At 52.5% G+C, this 20638-nt stretch overlaps 4 protein-coding genes across 10 annotated transcripts in view; 3 read left to right on the top strand and 1 right to left on the bottom strand.

Annotated features, from left to right (window-relative positions):
• Nucleotides 1–232: 232 nt before the first annotated feature.
• Nucleotides 233–5326, top strand: PSMB10 (proteasome 20S subunit beta 10). 5 transcript variants are annotated; one of them, XR_009537044.1, is made up of 10 exons: nucleotides 258–600; nucleotides 835–922; nucleotides 1014–1111; nucleotides 1221–1361; nucleotides 1638–1753; nucleotides 1859–1917; nucleotides 2565–2716; nucleotides 2832–2944; nucleotides 4174–4373; nucleotides 4750–5323. XR_009537044.1 is itself a non-coding variant. In XM_060130626.1 (9 exons), the coding sequence occupies exons 1-8, from the start codon at nucleotides 545–547 to the stop codon at nucleotides 2941–2943; spliced, it is 822 nt and encodes a 273-aa protein (XP_059986609.1). In that variant the 5' UTR covers nucleotides 258–544; the 3' UTR covers nucleotide 2944; nucleotides 4174–5325. The 5 variants fall into 5 exon arrangements, 3 of the variants coding, with proteins under 3 accessions (XP_059986611.1, XP_059986609.1, XP_059986608.1); XR_009537045.1 differs by having other exon boundaries at nucleotides 4174–4447; XM_060130626.1 differs by having other exon boundaries at nucleotides 4174–5325.
• CTRL (chymotrypsin like) lies at nucleotides 4824–9181 on the top strand. The gene is given in 10 exon segments (XM_060129804.1): nucleotides 4824–4926; nucleotides 5572–5675; nucleotides 5767–5846; nucleotides 5968–6049; nucleotides 6215–6360; nucleotides 6362–6393; nucleotides 6479–6540; nucleotides 6542–6634; nucleotides 6698–6915; nucleotides 9124–9181. Coding segments are annotated over 10 exon segments (978 nt in total).
• PSKH1 (protein serine kinase H1) overlaps nucleotides 7336–20638 on the bottom strand; it is a 35070-nt gene continuing 21767 nt past the window's right edge. Inside the window, exons 3-4 of one of the 3 annotated variants that reach the window (XR_009537043.1) lie at nucleotides 9232–9638; nucleotides 7336–8320 (exon numbers count right to left, since the gene is read on the bottom strand). Coding sequence is in view for 2 of the 3 variants with exons in the window: in XM_060130623.1 (XP_059986606.1) it covers nucleotides 9321–9638 (318 nt within the window). In the remaining variant the exon portion in view is untranslated. Of the gene's footprint in view, nucleotides 9639–14937; nucleotides 15008–20638 lie in introns of all 3 variants that reach the window. The other 2 variants (XM_060130624.1, XM_060130623.1) reach the window with 2 other exon arrangements.
• LOC132509448 (small ribosomal subunit protein eS12-like) lies at nucleotides 19360–19790 on the top strand. Its single transcript, XM_060130501.1, has one exon. The coding sequence runs from the start codon at nucleotides 19369–19371 to the stop codon at nucleotides 19765–19767; it is 399 nt and encodes a 132-aa protein (XP_059986484.1). The 5' UTR covers nucleotides 19360–19368; the 3' UTR covers nucleotides 19768–19790.

Genomic DNA, 20638 nt, shown 5'->3' with positions numbered 1-20638 from the left:
GAGGGAAGACAGCATCCGAGACATGGAAGACGGAAGGATCAGCATCACCTTGGCCGAGGACTGAGCCTCCGTGTTTGAGGTTTTAGGAAGAAGGCAAAGGTAGCAAAAGAGAGGCAGGAGTTGGGAGAATGACAAATGGCAGCCATGACTGATGCTGTTGGAAGGCCACTAACAATAACAGAGACCTGGTCAATGTGACAGCCTCAGGACATTGGGACCTGAGGTTAGAGTTGGGGTCAGGGTGGGCAGAGCTCGGGGCTCAGGCTGGACAGTGGCCAGAGAGGAGGGATCTGTCCCTCTGTTCAGACAGAGAGCCCAGGAGCAGCATGGAGAGCCAGGCAAGGGGCATCTCCCCCTTCCCAAGCTGCCTAGGACCAGAGCTGAAGGTGAAAGTGAAAGAGAAGATGCAGAAAAAAGGGGCTGGCATGCTCTGAGGGAAGGTGAAAGCGAAAGGAGGAAGCTCAGTAGTGCAGCCCGAGAGAGGTCAAGGCTTCGGCCTTCCTCCGTGTTGATCCCACTCCTCTGACCCCCTGCCCACCCGGAGATGCAGAAGACAGCGCCAGAACCCCAAAAGGGCTTCTCCTTCGAAAACTGCGAGAGGTGAGTGGGGGGATGGTTGGTTCCCCAGCTGCCTACGCCCTCAGTGGGGGCTTCCGGGAGTGGGAGCCCCAGGGTCTTTAAAATTCCTGGGGGCGAGGGTGGGGGAAGGTACGTGTGTGGAACGATTTGGGTTCCCAGGCTTACCCGAAAGGTGAGGGTAACCGGGACGGAGTTAGGGGATGTGATGACGGTCCCAGAAGAACTGAAAGCTGGGTTTCTCCCCTCCGTTTCCAGAAACGCAGCCTTAGAACGCTCCCTCCCGGGGCTCCGTGTCCCTCATGCACGCAAGACCGGAACCACCATCGCAGGCCTTGTGTTCCGAGTGAGTAGGGCGTTGGGATTGTAACACTCAGAGGAGCGGCCGGGTATGGGAGATGGGCACTGAACCAATGGGTCCTCCCCCTCCCCCCCAGGACGGGGTCATCCTGGGCGCGGATACGCGGGCCACTAACGATTCGATCGTGGCGTACCAGAGCTGCGAGAAGATCCACTTCATCGCCCCTAAAATCTAGTGAGCATTCCCCCGCCCAGTTCCCCCCTCAAGAACCGCCCCCTCGTTCCCATCCCGGGTCCCAGAACATCCATAGTCCCGCCCACACGAACCCTCCCTTCGCCTTCAGCTGCTGTGGGGCTGGAGTTGCCGCGGACGCAGAGATGACCACGCGGATGGCGGCGTCTAACATGGAGCTACACGCGCTGTCCACAGGCCGCGAGCCCCGCGTGGCCACGGTCACCCGCGCTTTGCGCCAGACGCTCTTCCGGTGCTGGGGCGGGGCTAAAATGATCCTGGGGAGGGGCAGTTGCGGGGAGGGCAGGGCTGAGAGGAGGCTTGACAGGAGAAAGGGCGGGGCCTCGAGGTCCGAGAGACCGGAAGAGGATGGCCTAAGAGGAGCTAAGAGAGTGGCAGGAAGGAACGCTGTTGGTCACGGGGCGCCAGACCACGGGAAGGGGCGGGGCTCGGGTGCAGGGGTGTTATCGAGGAGGGGCGGGACCTAGATTCCTGTGCGTTCGACTGACCGCACCCACTCCGCGAAAAGGTACCGGGGCTACGTGGGCGCCTCGCTGATTGTGGGCGGCGTAGACTTCACCGGACCGCAGCTCTACTGCGTGCACCCCCACGGCTCCTACAGCCGTCTGCCCTTCACGGCCCAGGGTGAGCGCTTCCGCCCCCTTCCCGCGAACCCCGCCCGTGGGACCTCAACGTTTATCCCGCGACTGGGAGGCCGCGGCTGACCTCCGATGCCCTTCCTGCCTGCAGGCTCCGGCCAGGATGCGGCCCTGGCAGTGCTGGAGGACCGGTTCCAGCCGAACATGACGGTGAGCGACATCTCCCCCCCCCCGCCACACTACGCGTGCATTGGTGGGAAGTGTACACCCGGGAGCTGGGGAAACGCAGAGGTACCCTGGCCTACTCTAGAGCTAGGCTTCTCGGAGGTGACGACTGAGTGGAGACTGAGGGTCCAGTGGAGTGAGGGTGAAGTGCTATTCCAACAGTGCCAAAGCTTGGACTGTCCCAGAAGTCAAAACTCAAGAGAGGGCCATTTGGTGTTGAGGGAGAAGGGAACAGCAGGTGGGGTCTGGAGTCTGGATTTTGTTTAGGGTGGATGGAAGCAGAAGGCATATGTCACTTTATAGGTGCTTATGGCCCAGAAAGAAAAAGGCAGTGAGCCAGGGATTGTGGGTGGGTGAATAGCCCACTGGAAGCAGAGCCACAAGTGTGACTCAGAGAAGTTTGTGAAGATGGGGGCAGTGGGAACATTGGGGTCTCTGGAAAGAGGGATACTGAAACCAGGGTAGAGGAGCCTGGGGTGGAGATGGGGATGTAGGGAGAGAGAGGAGTTTGGGTGTGAGAAAATGGTAAATAGTTCAGCCTTCAAGATTAACAGTCTCCAGGCTGTAGCCTGAGGGTGATACTAAAGGGTCCATCAGGACTCACACACACACACACACACACATCTTTACAGCTGGAGGCAGCGCAGGAGCTGCTGGTGGAAGCCATCACTGCAGGGATCCTGGGTGACTTGGGCTCTGGGGGCAGTGTGGATGCATGTGTGATCACTGGGACCAGCGCCAAGCTGCTGCGAACACTGAGCTCTCCCACAGAGCCTATAGAGAGGTAGGAGCATAGGAGATGGGGGAATCACAGGGGAGGATGGGGTGGTAGCAAGGGAAATAGGGGGCTGCAAAGAGAAGACAGGCCACTTGATGAGGTCATCCTTTCTCCTTCCCAGGTCCAGCCAGTACCGCTTTGCCCCTGGGACCACAGCTGTCCTGTCGGAGACAGTGATGCCGCTGACCCTGGAGCTGCTGGAGGAAACTGTGCAGGCCATGGATGTGGAGTGAAGTAGGCTGAGGCTTAGAGCTTGGAACAAGGAGGAATAAACCCAGAAAACACAAATACCTAGACAGATGGCTGTGTCCTTCCTGGGTGGAGGGGGACAAGCAGCCAGCAGGGCTCTGTACCTAAGGTATCCCTGCAGGGGCCACTTCCTCCCATGGCTTCAGTGCCTAGCCTAAGGGGTGCACTTCACCCATCACCTTAGGCATCTACCCCTCCAGAACCCCAGCCCTGGGAAGTATCACAGGCTCAAAGGGGAAAGCCCCCCTCCTGACTCTCCTTGCTCTTGCCCTCTAGTCCACTGAGGGCTGTTGTACAACCCAAAAGGCCCTATGTATTGCCCCCACATAGAGCCTTTACCTGGCTCATCAGTGGCCAAGGACACAGCCCACAGCTCTCAGTCAGACCGCCCCCATCCCCACTGATGGCTAAAATGCTGGTGGAGAAGCTGCTCCCTGATTCCAAGGGCAAGTTCTCACTCCTCACCCCTACAATGCCTTTACCTGTGAAACCCCTCTGATGACCAGGCATACCTGAGGTGCTAACATGATGCTGAGCTTCTGTTTGCACATGTTGGGCTGTCACTAAGGGGATTGACTCCAAGTTTTCTGGGTGCCAGGGATCACAGGGCTCATGTGGGGAGAGATAATATGACACATTTATCCAGCAGACTTTTGCTGAGCACCCACTGAGTGTCAGCCCAGGTGCAGGTTGCTAGTGGGAGCATCCTGCCTTGGGAGAGAATGGCTGAGCTCCCCTGGAGCTTTGGAACTGTTAGAGTCTGCCCAACCCCTGGGGAGGGTGTACTCCAGGCTGGACATCCCTGGGTCCCCGTTTATGCTTTTTCCCTCAGTATTTTATTATGAAAATTTTAAAACATAAAATCTGGAAAAAAGTTGAACACCTATATACCCACTGCAGACTTTACAATTTGTATTTTGTTATATTTGCTTTACCATGTATCTATCCTTCCCTCTAGTCAGCAATTAACTCGTTTTTTTGACTGATGTGTTCTTGAATCAGCCAAAGCCCTCACACCCCTAGAAGGAGGCAAGCCAACTTACCTGTTGCAACTTTGCACACAGGGGTGTCTTCTCTCCCTTGGGTCAGGCTCACCTTGGGGCTCTACAGTGAATGGACTGTAGACACCAGGGGCTTGTCCATGGGAGCCCCAAGGCCTGGAGGCTGTCAGAGATTTGATGGCTGTCATTTTTCCACCCCTGATCTCCATCCAGGATCGGCCAGTCACCAAGGGCTCATACCTTGCCCTCCTGTGCACAAGGCCCCTCCTAGGTGTATCATCTCATCACGAACAGTGTGGGCTTTGGAGCCAGACAGATGAAGGTTTGGGTCCAAACACACCATGTGGCGGAAGAGTCAGCATCTCCCTGAGCAAACCGTGACACCCATTCCAAGTTGAAGAGGAATCACTGAGGTGATATGTTAGGATTTGCAACCCGCCAGCACCCCCCTCCTGGCCCTGGCCCTTCCACAGCAGAGCCGGTGCAGGTAGACATTCCCTCTACCAGTCAGGAACACCCCTGGGTGCTGAGCAGGCTTCTGTGAGTTTGGTGCTCCTGATAGCCCTGGGAGACTTCCCTGATCCCAGCCACCAGGTGGTTACCGTTAAGTCTAACCACAAGTCCTTGGTACCTGGTGCTCAACATTTGGGATGTGAGGTGGTTCAGGGATCCAGTCAGGGGCCAGGCTTTGGGAGGTGGAGGAGGTGAGAGCCTCACACCTGGGCTCTGTCTGATAAGTCAAGGCCTGAGTGGAGGACCTTGACCCAAAGAGACCCTCCTCCTGCCTAGAGCAAGGAGGAATAATGGCAGGGAGCTGAACCTCCACAGCTGCCTGGCCTCAGTCCTGGGACTTTGGCTCAAGGATGAAGAGAACCATAAAGCCAGGCCCAGTTCTCAACCTCACGCCTGCCACAGTGTTGCTGCTCAGCCTCATCCTTACCCTGGTCCTCCTTGGCTCCTCCTTGGGTAAGTGGGCCTGGCCCAGCCCTGACTGAACAGCCTTAGGGCAACCCAGCTCCCAGCAGCAGCCCAGGCTTCCTGCTCAGGGGCTCAGGGCAGGGGCCAGGCTGGCTAGAAGGGAAGCAGGTGGACAGAGTAGGCAAAGGAGAAAGGATGTGGCAAGGCTGGGCAAGAGGGGGTCAGGGGCCAGTCTCACAAATGGGACAGGAGCTTGGGCTGGGCCCAAGAGCCGGGGAGGGTTTAGGAAGCTGAGAAGCAAAGGTTGGACGTGTAGTTTAGGAAGAGCCTTCTGGCTGCATGTGGGGTATGGACCGTTGAGGTCTGGAGGGAGTGAAGAGGCTAGGAAGGAGACGGGAATATTCCTGGGGACAGGGAGAAAAATGGCCTGGGATTGGGGGTGGGGTGGAGTTGGGGAATGGTGGGGCATAGGTTGGAGAGAGATGAGGAAGAATGAACAGAACTTGGGGGCTGGTTGGATGGGGGCAACTGACATAGCTATAGAGGCCCAGAGGTGCTCAGGGTGAGAATGGGTAGTGATGAGCCCTCTTGATTTGGACCCCTCTGGGGGGCACAGCCTGGGAGCACCCAGGAGGAGGAGAGGAGAGGTGTGCTGGGATGTGGGAAGCAGGTCCTCACCAGCCCAATGGTCAGGTTGTGGCGTTCCTGCCATCAGACTGGTGCTGAGCTTCAGCCAGAGGATTGTCAATGGGGAGAATGCAGTGCTGGGCTCGTGGCCCTGGCAGGTGTCCTTGCAGGTACATGCACCCTGGGTGTGGGGCAGGGTTTCAGGTGTTTCATGCCTGGGTGTAGCCTGGGCCCACCCCCACTTCTGACCCCTGACCCCAGGACAGCAACAGCTTCCACTTCTGCGGTGGTTCCCTCATCAGTCAGTCCTGGGTGGTCACTGCTGCCCACTGCAATGTTGTGTGAGTGCTTCCCTTCTACCTGCACCCCCCCCAGCCCCCACCTCCCCACCCCCTTGCCCTGGAGGCCTCTCTCTTGTCACTCTGCCCTCCTTGTGGCTGCCCAACCCCGCTCTCACTGCAGCCCTGGCTGCCACTTTGTCATCCTGGGCGAGTATGACCTATCATCCAGCGCTGAGCCTTTTCAGGTTCTGTCCATCTTGCGGGTCAGTGCCTGGGCTGCAGATGGGGAAGGAAGAGTGGGCAGTGTAGGTGTGTGGGCTCTGGGGGTGAGGAATTTGGAGCATGCCCTGGCCTAGTCCCCTCAGCACCCATCACACTGGGGGCCTGTGCCCATCCCCATCTTGCATGGCCCCTTCCTGGCTCTGCAGGCCATCACGCACCCTTTCTGGAACCCCACCACCATGAACAACGATCTGATGCTACTAAAGCTCGCCTCCCCAGCCCAGTACACAACACACATCTCACCAGTTTGCCTGGCTTCCTCAAATGAGGTGCTGCCTGAAGGCCTCACGTGTCACCACTGGCTGCGGCCGCCTCAGCGGTGCGGGTAGGAATTTGGGCCAAAACTCTGGGTGGGAGGGCAAGGTGGGGACAAGTCATCTGGGACCTAACCACCCACTCCCGGCCCACAGGCAGTGTGACTCCTGCACGCCTGCAGCAGGTGATTCTGCCCCTGGTCACCGTGAGTCAGTGGCCAGCAATACTGGGGCTCACGCATCACCAACTCTATGATCTGTGCAGGGGCCTCGGGGCCTCCTTGTGCCAGGTGAGCACTGGCACCCTGTCCTGTCCTCTGCACTGTCCTGTGGCACTCCCACCCTCCACACTGACTTCTCCCCTCCTTCCATCAGGGTGAATGTGGAGGCCCGCTTGTCTGCCAGAAGGGGGACATGTGGGTGCTCACTGGTATTGTCTCCTGGGGCGCCAATAACTGCAACGTGTGCGCGCCTGCCACGTACACTCAGGTTAGCAAGTTCAGTACCTGGATCAATCATAGCCTACAACCAAGCCCACCACAGGCCCTCTCCCCGTCTCAGTCCAATAAAGACCCCAGGCTCTGTCCTCTTGTGTATGCCTGTCTGTCTTCCTGGTTCAGGGAAAAGCAGAGGCTAGGGCTTCCCTGGTGGCACAGTGGTTGAGAGTCCGCCTGCCGATGCAGGGGACGCAGGTTCGTGCCCCGGTCTGGGAAGATCCCACATGCCTCGGAGCTGCTGGGCCCGTGAGCCATGGCCGCTGAGCCTGCACGTCTGGAGCCTGTGCTCCGCAACGGGAGAGGCCACAACAGTGAGAGGCCCGCGTACAGCAAAAAAAAAAAAAAAAAAAAAAGAGAGGCTCTTGGGGGCCCCATTCCCCAAGCGGAGTTTGTCTTCTGGCACGGCAGGTGTTGAGGAGTTAGGATCCTCCTAGACTAGCCGTGACCAGGTTGGGCTCTTCCCATCTCCCCACCGCCTCCTGGGCAACCTCTTGTCCACAGCAAGAGACTGGGCTGTTGGAATGAATGGGCAGCTTTCCCTGGGGAAGGCAGCCTGTTTATTGAGTACGAAGGATACATTTACAAATTTGAGTACACAAAATAAATAACTGCACATTCTCCATCCACAGTCCATGGCATAAAGGCCCAAGTCTCCAAACTCCCTCCGTCCTACCTTCAGGACCAGGCCCATCCTGGCCAAAAGAGGAAATAAATCCCCAGAGGCACTTGGGGAAGTAGGGGGAATTCTGAGGCCATGGGGCTTGGGCTTTCCACTGCCTTGTGCTAGGAGAACTGGAGACAGGAGGAGGGGGTGTACAAGGCACGAATGACTTGGCCCAGAGTGGTCTCTTTTGGCTTGGTTTCCCACTGGAGGTGGCACATGCAAAAAGAAGAGGGCCTAGCCCAAGGGAACCCACTGGGAGGAACTAAGAGCCAAACCCTCCCTGCTGGCAGGGGACCTGCAGTCCAGCTAAGGCTAAAGCTGGGCCCTGGCTCCTTCCCACCCACTGAAAGCAGCTGTGGAGGGACAGGGCTTGGGTTCCAGCCCCGTCTGTGGTGGTGGGGAGGCACCATGACTGACGCGGGATGGTCTGGCTCAGACCTCTGGGAAAGCAGCCACCCAATTCCACCCACCTCTCAGAGGGGCTCCCTCCAGACGGAGATTCAGCGGGGCCCAGAATGGAAGGGTAATGCTGTGAAAAGAAGCAGGGACAGGCTGGACTGAGCAAGGCCACCGTGAGAAGGTCAGTGCCCCAGGCACTCAGGGTTCAGAGGCAGGTCACACAGTATGGCTAAGTTCCAGGGGGAGCTGCGCAAAAGCTCAGCAGAAGGGGATAGGGTTGAGCACCCCGGGGACCCTCCCTCAATGCAGCAGCTCCTTCCTTCCGACTTCCTCTTGGAGGATAAAGGGAGAGCATGGTGCTCATTCCTCGGCCGCCCATACTCATGCCAGACACTAGATGGCTCCTTCATGCAGCTGCAGAGGAGGGAACAGCAGCACCTGAAGGGAGAGGCAACACCAAGGGTGGAACCCAGGCTGACACTGGAATCCTGATGGGGCTCTCCCTCGGAAGCCCCTGCCCTTTGCTTTGGCCCAGGTGCCCCCATCCCCCAGGTAGCAGCAGTGGGGCTCCTTTTAACCCCGCACAGTTGGGAAGGAGGCACCTGGGGAATAGAATGGGCATCCAAGGGGGAGAGGGAGGTGATAGTAGGCTCTGTAAAGAAGGCACTGAGTGCAGTAGGCTGGTGGGCAGGAACTCTCATAGTCAGAGAGAGGCTGAAGCCTGGAGCAAGCCTGCTACCAACATGGCCACACAGTCCAGAGGGCCAAGGACCATTCCACGGTCCTACCACCAGAGATCCTGGCAAGTCCTGGGGCCGGGAGGGGTCCCCAGGGGCACCATGAAGGAAGACAGATCTTGGCTGGGAGGTGGGAGGCTGTTTAGACTTAGCCAGGGGCTCAGAGTCCAGCCAAGGCACAAGCTGTGGGCCTACCTGGGCCTCTCACTGGAGCATAATCATGAGGATCAGGATGCCATGGAATGTGGGGCGGGGGGAGGGCAGACAGGAAGGCTTGGTAGAGGAAAGGGGGGATTCCAGAAGTAACTGTCCCAAAGAGTCCTGGGACCACAAGACACCCTCTACCTGGCACTGCATGCTCCTTTGGTCTAGGGAAGAGCCAAGAGGTGAGGAGACTGAAGGCCAGGTCCTGCCCTTCCCCCAATATGTACCAGAGCAGTTGTCCACCAAAAGGAGCATTAGTGCCAGACCAGGCTCCCCGTTCAGGGGGCTCTTATGCCCCAGGGCTCCCTCCACTCTGTCGCACCAGACTCAGGCCCAGGGTGAAGATGGGGACTGCTGAAGGCACAGAGAAGGGGCTGGGGCCATTCACCTACCACTGACCATACAGACCTATCTCTAGAGAGGGCGGTGGGCCCAGATGGCACAGCAATGTGTGGCCAGGCTGGGGCCATGCCATGTCAGCACCCCAGCCTGCCAGCTCAGCCATTGTACTGCTGCTGGTAGCGCAGGTTGAGCTCCCGCAGCTCTCGCTCCCGCACTCGGCGAGACTTGTTGGATCGTGTAGAGCGGCTGGAACGCGTGGACTGGGCAGATTTGGTGCTCTGGCAGCGCGAGGAGGCGCGTTTGAGGAGGTTCTGGGAGATGGAGCGGTGCAGATTCTTCATAGACGAAGAGGCAGCCATGCTCACCACCCACGGATGCCTCAGGGCCTGCAGTGCCGTCATACGGGCGCCGGGGTCCACCGTCAGCAGGCGGTCAATGAAGTCCTTGGCCAGGTTGGACACACTGGGCCAGGGCTAGAAGCCAAGGACAAGCATTAGAGCGAGCACACTCAACATTGCCCTGAACATCCCGATGATGTCACCTACACAGCACTCAGACCTGTCCAGTAGCCCTGCACTCTCCCCCTAGAGAGAGGAACTGCCCGGCTCCTCTCACGTAGAACATTCCGGGCCTCCCCTTCCCACCCAGTGCTGACCCAGGCCACTGAGCAGAGGCTGCTCTCTGAGTGACAAGGAGTGTGATAGGAGGAGAAGGATCCACCCCCTCCCTGAGGAGCAAACTTCAAAGGTGCCCTGGACTCAAAGCCTGGTTCAAGGAGGTGGCCCCCGTCAAGACCACCCAACCTACACCAGGACCACCATAACATCAGGGCGATTTAATGAGAACGACCCAAACCTTCCACCATATCTTGAGCCGGACTTAAGCTCCCATCACTGGATGCCCATACTGAGTCACTTCCTAGTCCTCAGAAACAGGGTCTGCCCTCCCTTCCAACTGAAAAAGTGGCCAAAATAATCACTGCATTCTCTGCATCAGCCTCAGCCTCAGCCTCTCAGCCATGAGGAGAAAGGAAACAATTCAAGGCAACTAGATTTCTCCATCTGCTGGGATGGCAGGGGGATCCTGGGAGCCCAGCAGGGATTAGGACCCTTCTCAGGGGTGCTTCTCATGTCTGCATGACCTCTCTAAGCCACACAGGGGCTCCTGGCAGTACCCTGTGCCAGCCTCGTTTTAGTACATTCTTTCCTCAGCACAAAGCCTGCTCTGCTACATGCACCCACGGCTGCCTCATCTCAGCCACACACCAAACAGCCGTCTGTCTCAGGGCCTCAGCCCGCACAAATTGTCTTCACCTGGCTGAATCCTCAGGTTCTCAGGTTAAAGGACACTTGCTCACACTCCCTCTCTTAGCCACCAGTGCTAAGCAACTATTCGAATAATTTCAAGTTTATTGTTCCCATTAGACCATGCTTAGCTATTCACCAGTGCCTGGTGCCGGGCATACAGGAGGCACTCAGAAGACAGGGGCTCAGAGAGTAAACAACCCATGCATGGCACCTGATGGGTGCCCTCTCCTGCAGCTGCTTCCAGCATGTGGGGCTCAGATGCCCGGGCCCTTGACTTCCTCTGCTGAAGGAGGGCAGATGCAGCACTTCTCCGAGTCCCTGCATCTCTTGGGAGCACTCTGGCACGGGCTCTGACACTCTCCAAAGGGTGGGTGGCTAGGACTTCTGCTGAGCCTGCTCCAGGTGGCTCGGCTGGGATGCCAGGTGTCCTATCACCCTCCTTCCTGTCTGGTGAGAGGTCTAACTGTTCTACCCCGTGGTGCCCTTCACCTTGAGGAGCCCCTGAACACACTCTCCAAGGGGCTCCGGAAAGTCTGAGAGCCCACATTTGGGGTAGCTGCATGCCCACTCAGCAGACACACTAACACAGTTATCGCTACCCCCAGTCAGGCTTCCTTGACCCCCAACTCTTCCCCCATGCCTTTCCCCACTGATGTCGATGTACCGGGAGGCAGTGGGTGGGGTGGGGTAGGAAACAAGGAAAAGACTCATCTGGAGTCCTGAAGAAGGGGTGGAGCTACTTGTAGTTGTTATCCTTACCTGCCCTTTGGAAGGCAAATCTCAACTTTTACTGAGCTGAACTGGAAGAAAGTCACAGAAAGCCCAGATTTCTAAACAGCCACCTAACAGGGTCCTCCTCACCAATGGGCCAGCTCCCAGTGATTCCTGGTAAGCGACTGGCCTCCAGGAGGAGGGCAGTTCGGGCCCATAAATCCCGTGCTGTCTGAGAGCAGTGAGGGAGAGCAAGGAGCAACAGCCCTCCCACGCAGGCAGCCTGGTCCACATTTCCCTGCAGGCCTGTGTAACTCAGGGCTCTGATACTGAGGCTGACATGCAGGGTGACTGGACTAGACAGTTGCCACAGTAGCTGTGGGCTCTCAGTTCAAGAAAGCCCCATGGCTTGCTGCTGCCACCTGAACACAAAGAGCCATTGTGAGGGGCCAGCCAATCTAGACCACAGACACACTGTGGCCCCTGTCACTCATTTGAGAAAGGGAGAGACGCAGGCATAATGGGGCCACTGATGGACAAAGCAAACCTAGAGCTGGAACAGGTCATGGGAATACCTGTGCTTGTGCTGCACTGCGGCTTTTATGGTCTCCAAGAAAAGGAGAAATCACTGGGGAACACACTGCAGCTCAGCCTAGCCTGTTGGTGGGACAGCTCCAAGACAGAGCTGCCAGCCCAGGCCAGCCAAACAGGGCTGGGACATGGATTCTGCCCCTGGCCCTTGGTCCAGTCAAGCCAGAAGAGAGGCAACTCCTCTGCAAATGACAGAATAAAAAGTGGCAAACCTGGACTCACAAGTCAGGAACCTGAACACGGATGGATCGGAGGCATCCCCACTTCGTAACCATACCCAGCCAAACAAACCAAGGCCCCCTGCAGCTCCAAACCAGTCCAGTGCAGTCTCAGATGGGCCTCCCACTAGACACGCACTGTGGGCTTAAGCATCTCCACCTCCAGAGTGACACAGGCTCACACCAGCTGTCAACCCCTGCTGCTTGTTGCCATGATCGCCAAAGTGAGCCGGATTGATCTGCCCCTCCTCCTCCCCCAGGCGCTCGCCTCTCCAATTACCTGGTACAGGCAGCAGTGTGAGGAATGCTGATGGGCTCATTAGTCTGAGGGCCTGCCCACCCTCTTTGGCAGGCCCCAGCTCTCCCCATCTTTGAAGAACTGTGCGCAGGTGGGTCCCCTAAGACAATGTGACTCGAGCTGTCCTGACATGAGAACCGGGCTGTGCAATGGCACCCAGCCTAACCCTCACACACTGAGGGACCTGCAGTGGGAAGTCAAACAGGACAAACACGGGAAGGTGGTCCTCGAGCCAGCCCACTGACAGCGGGGCAGGGGCTTATGTTGACCTCCAGAATAGTGGCCCCTTGGAGGTCTCCAACAGGGCTCACAAAGGAGAAGCAAGGCCTTCCACACTCACCCATGGCCACACTTCTGGCCAAGTCCAATTCAGCACCTCCTGAAAAAGCGATCGGGACCTCCCTGGTGGCACAGTGGTTTACATTCCGTGCTCCCAATGCAAGGGGCCCGGGTTCGACCCCTGGTCAGGAAACTAGATCCCACATGCATGCCGCAACTAACAGTTCACATGCCACAACTAAGGAGCCCACGTGCCGCAACTAAGGAGCCAGCAAGCCACAACTAAGAAGCCGGCAAGATGCAACTAAAGAGCCCTCAAGCAGCAACTAAGGCACCCTCGAGCTGCAACTAAGGAGCCCGCCTGCTGCAACTAAGGAGCCCACGAGCCGCAAATAAGGAGCCCACCTGCCGCAACTAAGACCCAGCACAACCAAATAAAAAAGAAAAAGAAAGCGATCAACACATGCAGACCAACCCACCTGCTTCCCCAACATGCTCAGGCTTCTGGAGCCACATGAGTATGTCTGGCAGCCTCTGACTGACTGGCCAGGTAACATTCTGTTCCTCATATACAGCCAAGTGAGGAAAAGAAAAATGGGAAATTCCCTGGCAGTCCAGTGGTTAGGATTCCACTCTTCCACTGCAGGGGGCACGGGTTTGACCCCTGGTCGGGGAACTAAGATCCCACATGCCGCACAGTGGAGCCAAAAGAAAGAAAAAGAAAAATGGGCATGAGGAAAAAGGAAAATGATAAACTGTCATGCTCTTCAGTTTCCACAGCTCTAACTGCCAGCTGTGGGTAAAGGAGAGATATATTTTTGCCTCAGTATACTTGGGGCCAGATCAGGGACACATGTAAGCCTCAGGTGGGTGGCAGAAGGGACAGGCCCCAGGTACCACCTGGCCAGTCTCCTAGAGGCTTCCACCCATTTCTGGGCTGGCAAAGAGCATGGGGCATGAAAGGGAATATCAAAATGTCAGTCGGCCTTGCCTCCAGACACTCAGGCCTCCGTGAGACCTGAGTGTGCAGAGGACAGCTGCAATACTCAGGGTGACAGCCCGCACCCTCCTGTCCAGAAGTCAGTCTTTCATGAGCTGTGTGGGTGAGGGGTCCTGCCCCAAGAGGAGGACAAGAAGAGGCTGTAGGAGGAAGGGTATCACCTCCACCCTGTTTCTGACCATCGAGCTGGCCGCCCTTCTGCCTACCCTGTAACCCCCAGAGTCCTTGCAGTTCAGATACCTACTACTGATGCTGTAACAGCAGAGAAACCAATAGGGTAGAAGAAGGATCTCCCCCATGAGTACTTCCTAACCAACTTCACCCTCCTCATCGCTCTGCTTCTGTGAGACCAGTCACTCCTGGTGACACTCAGCAGCTGAATCCAACTCTCCCTTCAGAGGGAGGCATCAGACCAGAAAGGGTTTGCCACTCCAGCTCAGAGGACACACTTCCTCCCGTCCCAGTCTCATTCACTTGCTCTAGCTCTAATGTCACAAGGGCCTGGCAAGAATGTTACCCAAGCTACTTCCATGGTCCTGCCTTGAGCCCCAGGGCTAAGGGAACAAGGGCTGGAACCAGCTCTCGAGGCCTAGGCTGCAGAGGGAGGAGGAAGCTGCTTCCTTCCAGTAGCAAACCCAGCTCACGGGGCATACCCTAGACTCCCTCTGGTAAGCAGGTCTGACGGCTCTCAAGCAAGGGGAGAAAAAGGCCTAGCATCTCTTTGGGCTGGAAGCCCAGTGACCTGTGTTCTAGGTCTACCGTCTTGGCTGACCGTAGAGAAATCACAGCCTCCTCACTTTTAATATGAAGGAGCTGAATGCAATTCTAAGTCTCTTCCAGTTTATAAAGTCCTGGGTTGTAAGAAGATGGCTCCCCATCTTTTTTTCCCACTTGGCTGCATGTGAGGAAGAGAAGCAGAGCATCTAACGTTTAAGCTGACTTGATGTCTTGACCTTTATGGGTTCTCTTCCAGCCCATGATGACACTGGGGAAGGTTCCCTGGCAGAGAAGGAAGCCCAGGCAAAGAGATGCTAGGGGAAGAAGGGGGAGAAAGAAGCCTGGGCTTTGCTCCCATGACTCAGTTCTTCCCTCAACTTTGTCTCAACATGTGTCTTCAGATCCAGCATTCCCATGTTCAAAGTCCTCCTTCCTGTACTGACATGGGCCTGAATGAGAGCAGAGAGAAGGGCACAGAGGATATTCTGGGAAATGGAGCTTCAGGTTTACTCAGGAGAGCAGAACTATTAGTGTGATAAGAACAGCACACTCTGATGTTAACCATGAGGAAAAGTGTTTTGAAAAAATCAGCACAGTTAGACACTGTGGGGCTGTAGAGCCAGCATCTCCTCCTCTGGTCAAGACACTCACCATCCTGGTGTCTGGACTTCCAGAACAGACAGTATCCAACACGCTGAGACCACACTGTGGGTGGGGGGACCTGAGCAGCAGAAAAGAGAAAGATGTTGAGGGAGAGAGGCTGACAGGAGAAAAAGGAGGAAGATAATAGAGGTTTAAACAGAGGCAGAGGAGCTTCCCTGGTGACGCAGTGGTTAAGAATTCGCCTGCCAATGCAGGGGACACGGGTTCGAGCCCTGGTCCGGGAAGATCCCACATGCTGCGGAGCAACTAAGCCTGTGCACCACAACTACTGAGCCTGCGGTCTAGAGCCCACGAGCCACAACTACTGAGCCCACGTGCTGCAACTACTGAGCCTGCGCACTAGAGCCCGCATGCCACAACTACTGAAGACTGCATGCCTCAAGGCCATGCTCCGCAACAAGAGAAGCCGCCGAAATGAGAAGCCCACGCACTGCAATGCAGAGTAGCCCCTAAAAAAAAAAAAAAAAAAAAAAGTAGCCCCTGCTCGACACAACTAAAGAAAGACGGCGCACAGCAACGAAGACCCAACGCAGCCAAATATAAATAAATAAATAAATTTATATATATAAAAAAAAGAGGCAGAGAATCTCAAAGATAAAAATAAAATGAGAAAAGGCGTGACAACTTAAAGGATGGTAAAGCTGTGTTCTAAAACTTGAGATGGGGACTACCCTGGCAGTCCAGTGGTTAAGACTCTGTGCTTCCAATGCAGGGGGTGTGGGTTCAATCCCTGGTCCAAGATCCCACATGCTGTGCGGTGCGGCCAAGAAAATATTTTAAATTATTAGAGAAATGCAAATCAAAACTACAAGGAGGTATCACCTCACACCAGTCAGAATGGGCATCATCAGAAAATCTACAAACAACAAATGCTGGAGAGGGTGTGGAGAAAAGGGAACCCTCTTGCACTGTTAGTGGGAATGTAAATTGATATAGCCACTATGGAGAAGAGTATGGAGGTTCCTTAAAAAACTACAAATAGAACTACCATATGACCCAGCAATCCCACTACTGGGCATATACCCTGAGAAAACCATAATTCAAAAAGACACATGCACCCCAATGTTCACTGCAGCACTATTTACAATAGCCAGGACATGGAAGCAACCTAAGTGTCCACTGACAGATGAATGGATAAAGAAGATGTTGCACATATATACAATGGAATATTACTCAGCCATAAAAAGATACGAAATTGAGTTATTTGTAGTGAGGTGGATGGACCTAGAGTCTGTCATACAGAGTGAAGTTAAGTCAAAAAGAGAAAAACAAATACCTTATGCTAACACATATATATGGAATGTAAAAAAAAATTGTTCTGATGAACCCAGGGGCAGGACAGAAATAAAGACACAGACGTAGAGAATGGACTTGAGGACACGGAGCGGGAAAGGGTAAGGTGGGACGAAGTGAGAGAGTAGCATTGACATATATACACTATCAAATGTAAAACAGGTAGCTAGTGGGAAGCAGCTGCATGGCACAGGGAGATCAGCTCTGTGCTTTGCAGCCACCTAGAGGGATGGGATAAGGAGGGTGGGAGGGAGACGCAAGAGGGAGGGGATATGGGGATATATGTATATGTACAGCTGATTCAGTTTGTTATAAAGCAGAAACTAACACACCATTGTAAAGCAATTATACACCAATAAAGATGCTAAAAAAAAAAAGATTACTCTACCCGGCAAGGATCTCATTCAGATTTGATGGAGAAATCAAAAGCTCTACAGACAAGCAAAAGCTAAGAGAATTCAGCACCACAAAACCAGCTCTACAACAAATGCTAAAGGAACTTCTCTAAGTGGGAAACACAAGAGGAGAAAAGACCTACAAAAACAAACCCATAACAATTAAGAAAATGGTAATAGGAACATACATATCAATAATTACCTTAAACATGAATGGATTAAATGCTCCAACTAAAAGACACAGGCTTGCTGAATGGATACAAAAACAAGACCCATCTATACGCTGTCTGCAAGAGACCCACTTCAGACCTAGGGACACATACAGACTGAAAGTGAGGGGATGGAAAAAGATATTCCATGCAAATGGAAATCAAAAGAAAGCCGGAGTAGCAATACTCATATCAGATAAAACAGACTTTAAAATAAAGAATGTTACAAGAGACAAGGAAGGACACTATATAATGATCAAGGGACCAATCCAAGAAGAGGATATAACAATTATAAACATATGTGTACCCAACACAGGAGCACCTCAATACATAAGGCAACTGCTAAAAGCTCTAAAAGAGGAAATCGACAGTAATACAATAATAGTGGGGGACTTTAACACCTCATTTACACCAATGGACAGATCATCCAGACAGAAAATTAATAAGGAAACACAAACTTTAAATGACACAACAGACCAGATAGATTTAATTGATATTTATAGGACATTCCATCCAAAAACAGCAGATTACACTTTCTTCTCAAGTGCACACGGAACAAGCTCCAGGAGAGATCACATCTTGGGTCACAAATCAAGCCTCAGTAAATTTAAGAAAACGGAAATCATATCAAGCATCTTTTCTGACCAAAACACTAGGAGATTAGAAATCAATTACAGGGAAAAAAACGTAAAAAGCACAAACACATGGAGGCTAAACAATACGTTACTAAATAACCAAGAGATCACTGAAGAAATCAAAGAGGAAATCAAAAAATACCTAGAGACAAATGACAATGAGAACACGACGATCCAAAACCTATGGGATGCAGCAAAAGCAGTTCTAAGAGGGAAGTTTATAGCAATACAAGCCTACCTCAAGAAACAAGAAAAATCTCAAATAAACAATCTAACCTTACACCTAAAGGAACTAGAGAAAAAAGAACAAACAAAATCCAAAGTTAGTAGAAGGAAAGAAATCATAAAGATCAGAGCAGAAATAAATGAAATAGAAACAAAGAAAACAAGAGCAAAGATCAATAAAACGAAAAGCTGGTTCTTTGAAAAGATAAACAAAATTGATAAACCTTTAGCCAGATTCATCAAGAAAAAGAGGGAGAGGACTCAAATCAATAAAATTAGAAATGAAAAAGGAGAAGTTACAATGGACACTGCAGAAATACAAAGCATCCTAAGAGACTACTAGAAGCAACTCTATGCCAAGAAAATGGATAACCTGGAAGAAATGGACAAATTCTTAGAAAGGTATAACCTTCCAAGACTGAACCAGGAAGAAATAGAAAATATGAACAGACCAATCACAAGCAGTGAAATTGAAAATGTGATTAAAAATCTTCCAACAAACAAAAGTCTAGGATCAGATTGCTTCACAGGTGAATTCTATCAAACATTTAGAGAAGAGCTAACACCCATCCTTCTCAAACTCTTCCAAAAAATTGCAGAGGAAGGAACACTCCCAAACTTATTCTATGAGGCCACCATCACCCTGATACCAAAACCAGACAAAGATACTACATAAGAAGAAAATTACAGACCAGTATCACTGACGAATATAGATGCAAAAATCCTCAACAGAATACTAGCAAACAGAATCCAACAACACATTAAAAGGATCAAACACCGTGATCAAGTGGGATTTATCCCAGGGATGCAAGGATTCTTCAATATATGCAAATCAACCAATGTGATACACCATATTAACAAACTGAAGGATAAAAACCATATGATCATCTCAATAGATGCAGAAAAAGCTTTTGAAAAAATTCAACAAATTATGATAAAAACTCTCCAGAAAGTGGGCATAGAGGGCACCTACCTCAACATAATAAAGGCCATATACGACAAACCCACAGCAAACATCATTCTCAATGGTGAAAGACTGAAAGCACTTCCTCTAAGATCCGGAACAAGACAAGGATGTCCACTCTCGCCACTATTATTCAACATAGTTTTGGAAATCCTAGCCTCAGCAACCAGAGAAGAAAAAGAAATAAAAGAAATACAAATTGGAAAAGAAGTAAAACTGTCACTGTTTGCAGATGACATGATACTATACATACAGAATCCTAAAGATGCCACCAGAAAACTACTAGAGCTAATCAATGAATTTGGTAAAGTTGCAGGATACAAAATTAATGCACAGAAATCTCTTGCATTCCTATACACTAAGAACAAAAGATCAGAAAGAGAAATTAAGGAAACACTCCCATTCACCACTGCAACAAAAAGAATAAAATACCTAGTAATAAACCTACCTAAGGAGGTAAAAGACCTATACTCAGAAAACTATAAGACACTGATGAAAGAAATCAAAGATGACACAAACAGATAGATATACTATGTTCTTGGATTGGAAGAATCAATATTGTGAAGATGACTATACTGCCCTGCTGCCGCGGAGCCAGGCGGAGGCGGAGGCGCAGGCACGGGTGCACTCTAGATTCGGCTCCACCCGTAACCCACCGCCATGGCCGTAACCCACCGCCATGGCCGTAACCCACCGCCATGGCCGAGGAAGGCATTGCTGCTGAGGGTGTAATGGACGTTAATACTGCTCTGCAAGAGGTGCTTAAGACCGCCCTCATCTACGATGGCCTAGCACGTGGAATTCGCGAAGCTGCCAAAGCCTTAGACAAGCGCCAAGCCCATCTCTGTGTGCTTGCGTCCAACTGTGATGAGCCTATGTATGTCAAGTTGGTGGAGGCCCTTTGTGCTGAGCACCAAATCAACCTGATTAAGGTTGATGACAACAAGAAACTAGGGGAATGGGTAGGCCTCTGTAAAACTGACAGAGAGGGAAAACCCCGTAAAGTGGTTGGCTGCAGCTGTGTGGTGGTTAAGGACTATGGCAAAGAGTCTCAGGCCAAGGATATCATCGAGGAGTACTTCAAATACAAGAAATGATCAAATAAAAAAACTGGGGGCTTCCCTGGTGGCGCAGTGGTTGAGAGTCCGCCTGCCGATGCAGGGGACACGGGTTCGTGCCCCGGTCCGGGAAGATCCCACATGCCGCGGAGTGGCTGGGCCCGTGAGCCATGGCCGCTGAGCCTGCCCATCCGGAGCCTGTGCTCCGCAACGGCAGAGGCCACAGCAGTGAGGCCCGCGTACCGCAAAAAAAAAAAAAAAAAAAAAAAAACTGGGCTCTTGTTCCTCAAAAAAAAAAAAAAAAAAAAGACTACACTACCCAAAGCAATCTACAGATTCAATGCAATCCCTATCAAATTACCAGTGGCATTTTTTACAGAACTAGAACAAAATATCTTAAAATTTGTATGGAGACACAAAAGGCCCCAAATAGCTAAAGGAGTCTTCAGGGAAAAAAACGGAGCTGGAGGAATCAGACTCCCTGACTTCAGACTATACTACAAAGCTACAGTAAAGAAGACAATATGGTACTGGCACAAAAACAGAAATATAGATCAATGGAACAGGATTGAAAGCCCAGAGATAAACCCACGCACCTATGGTCAACTAATCTATGACAAAGGAGGCAAGGATATACAATGGAGAAAAGACAGTCTTTTACAATAAGTGGTGCTGGGAGAACTGGACAGCTACATGTAAAAGAATGAAATTAGGACACTCCCTAACACCATACACAAAATAAACTCAAAATGGATTAGACACCTAAATGTAAGACCAGACACTATAAAACTCTTAGAGGAAAACATAGGAAGAAAACTCTTTGACATAAATCACAGCAAGATCTTTTTTGATCCACCTCCCACAGTAATGGAAATAAAAACAAAAATAAACAAATGGAACCTAATGAAAC

The sequence above is a fragment of the Lagenorhynchus albirostris genome, chromosome 19, assembly GCF_949774975.1.
Source record: "Lagenorhynchus albirostris chromosome 19, mLagAlb1.1, whole genome shotgun sequence".
Lineage (NCBI taxonomy): Eukaryota > Metazoa > Chordata > Mammalia > Artiodactyla > Delphinidae > Lagenorhynchus > Lagenorhynchus albirostris.
This window is presented reverse-complemented; position numbering and strand designations above follow the sequence as displayed.

Bases quoted from the DNA above. Each gene is read 5' to 3' on its own strand.
- LOC132509448 (XM_060130501.1), top strand. From the start codon at position 19,369: ATGGCCGAGGAAGGCATTGCTGCTGAGGGTGTAATGGACGTTAATACT.
- PSMB10 (XM_060130626.1), top strand. From the start codon at position 545: ATGCAGAAGACAGCGCCAGAACCCCAAAAGGGCTTCTCCTTCGAAAAC. The intron at 923-1,013 runs GTGAGTAGGGCG...CCTCCCCCCCAG, and splicing joins TCGCAGGCCTTGTGTTCCGA to GACGGGGTCATCCTGGGCGC. The intron at 1,754-1,858 runs GTGAGCGCTTCC...TCCTGCCTGCAG, and splicing joins TCTGCCCTTCACGGCCCAGG to GCTCCGGCCAGGATGCGGCC.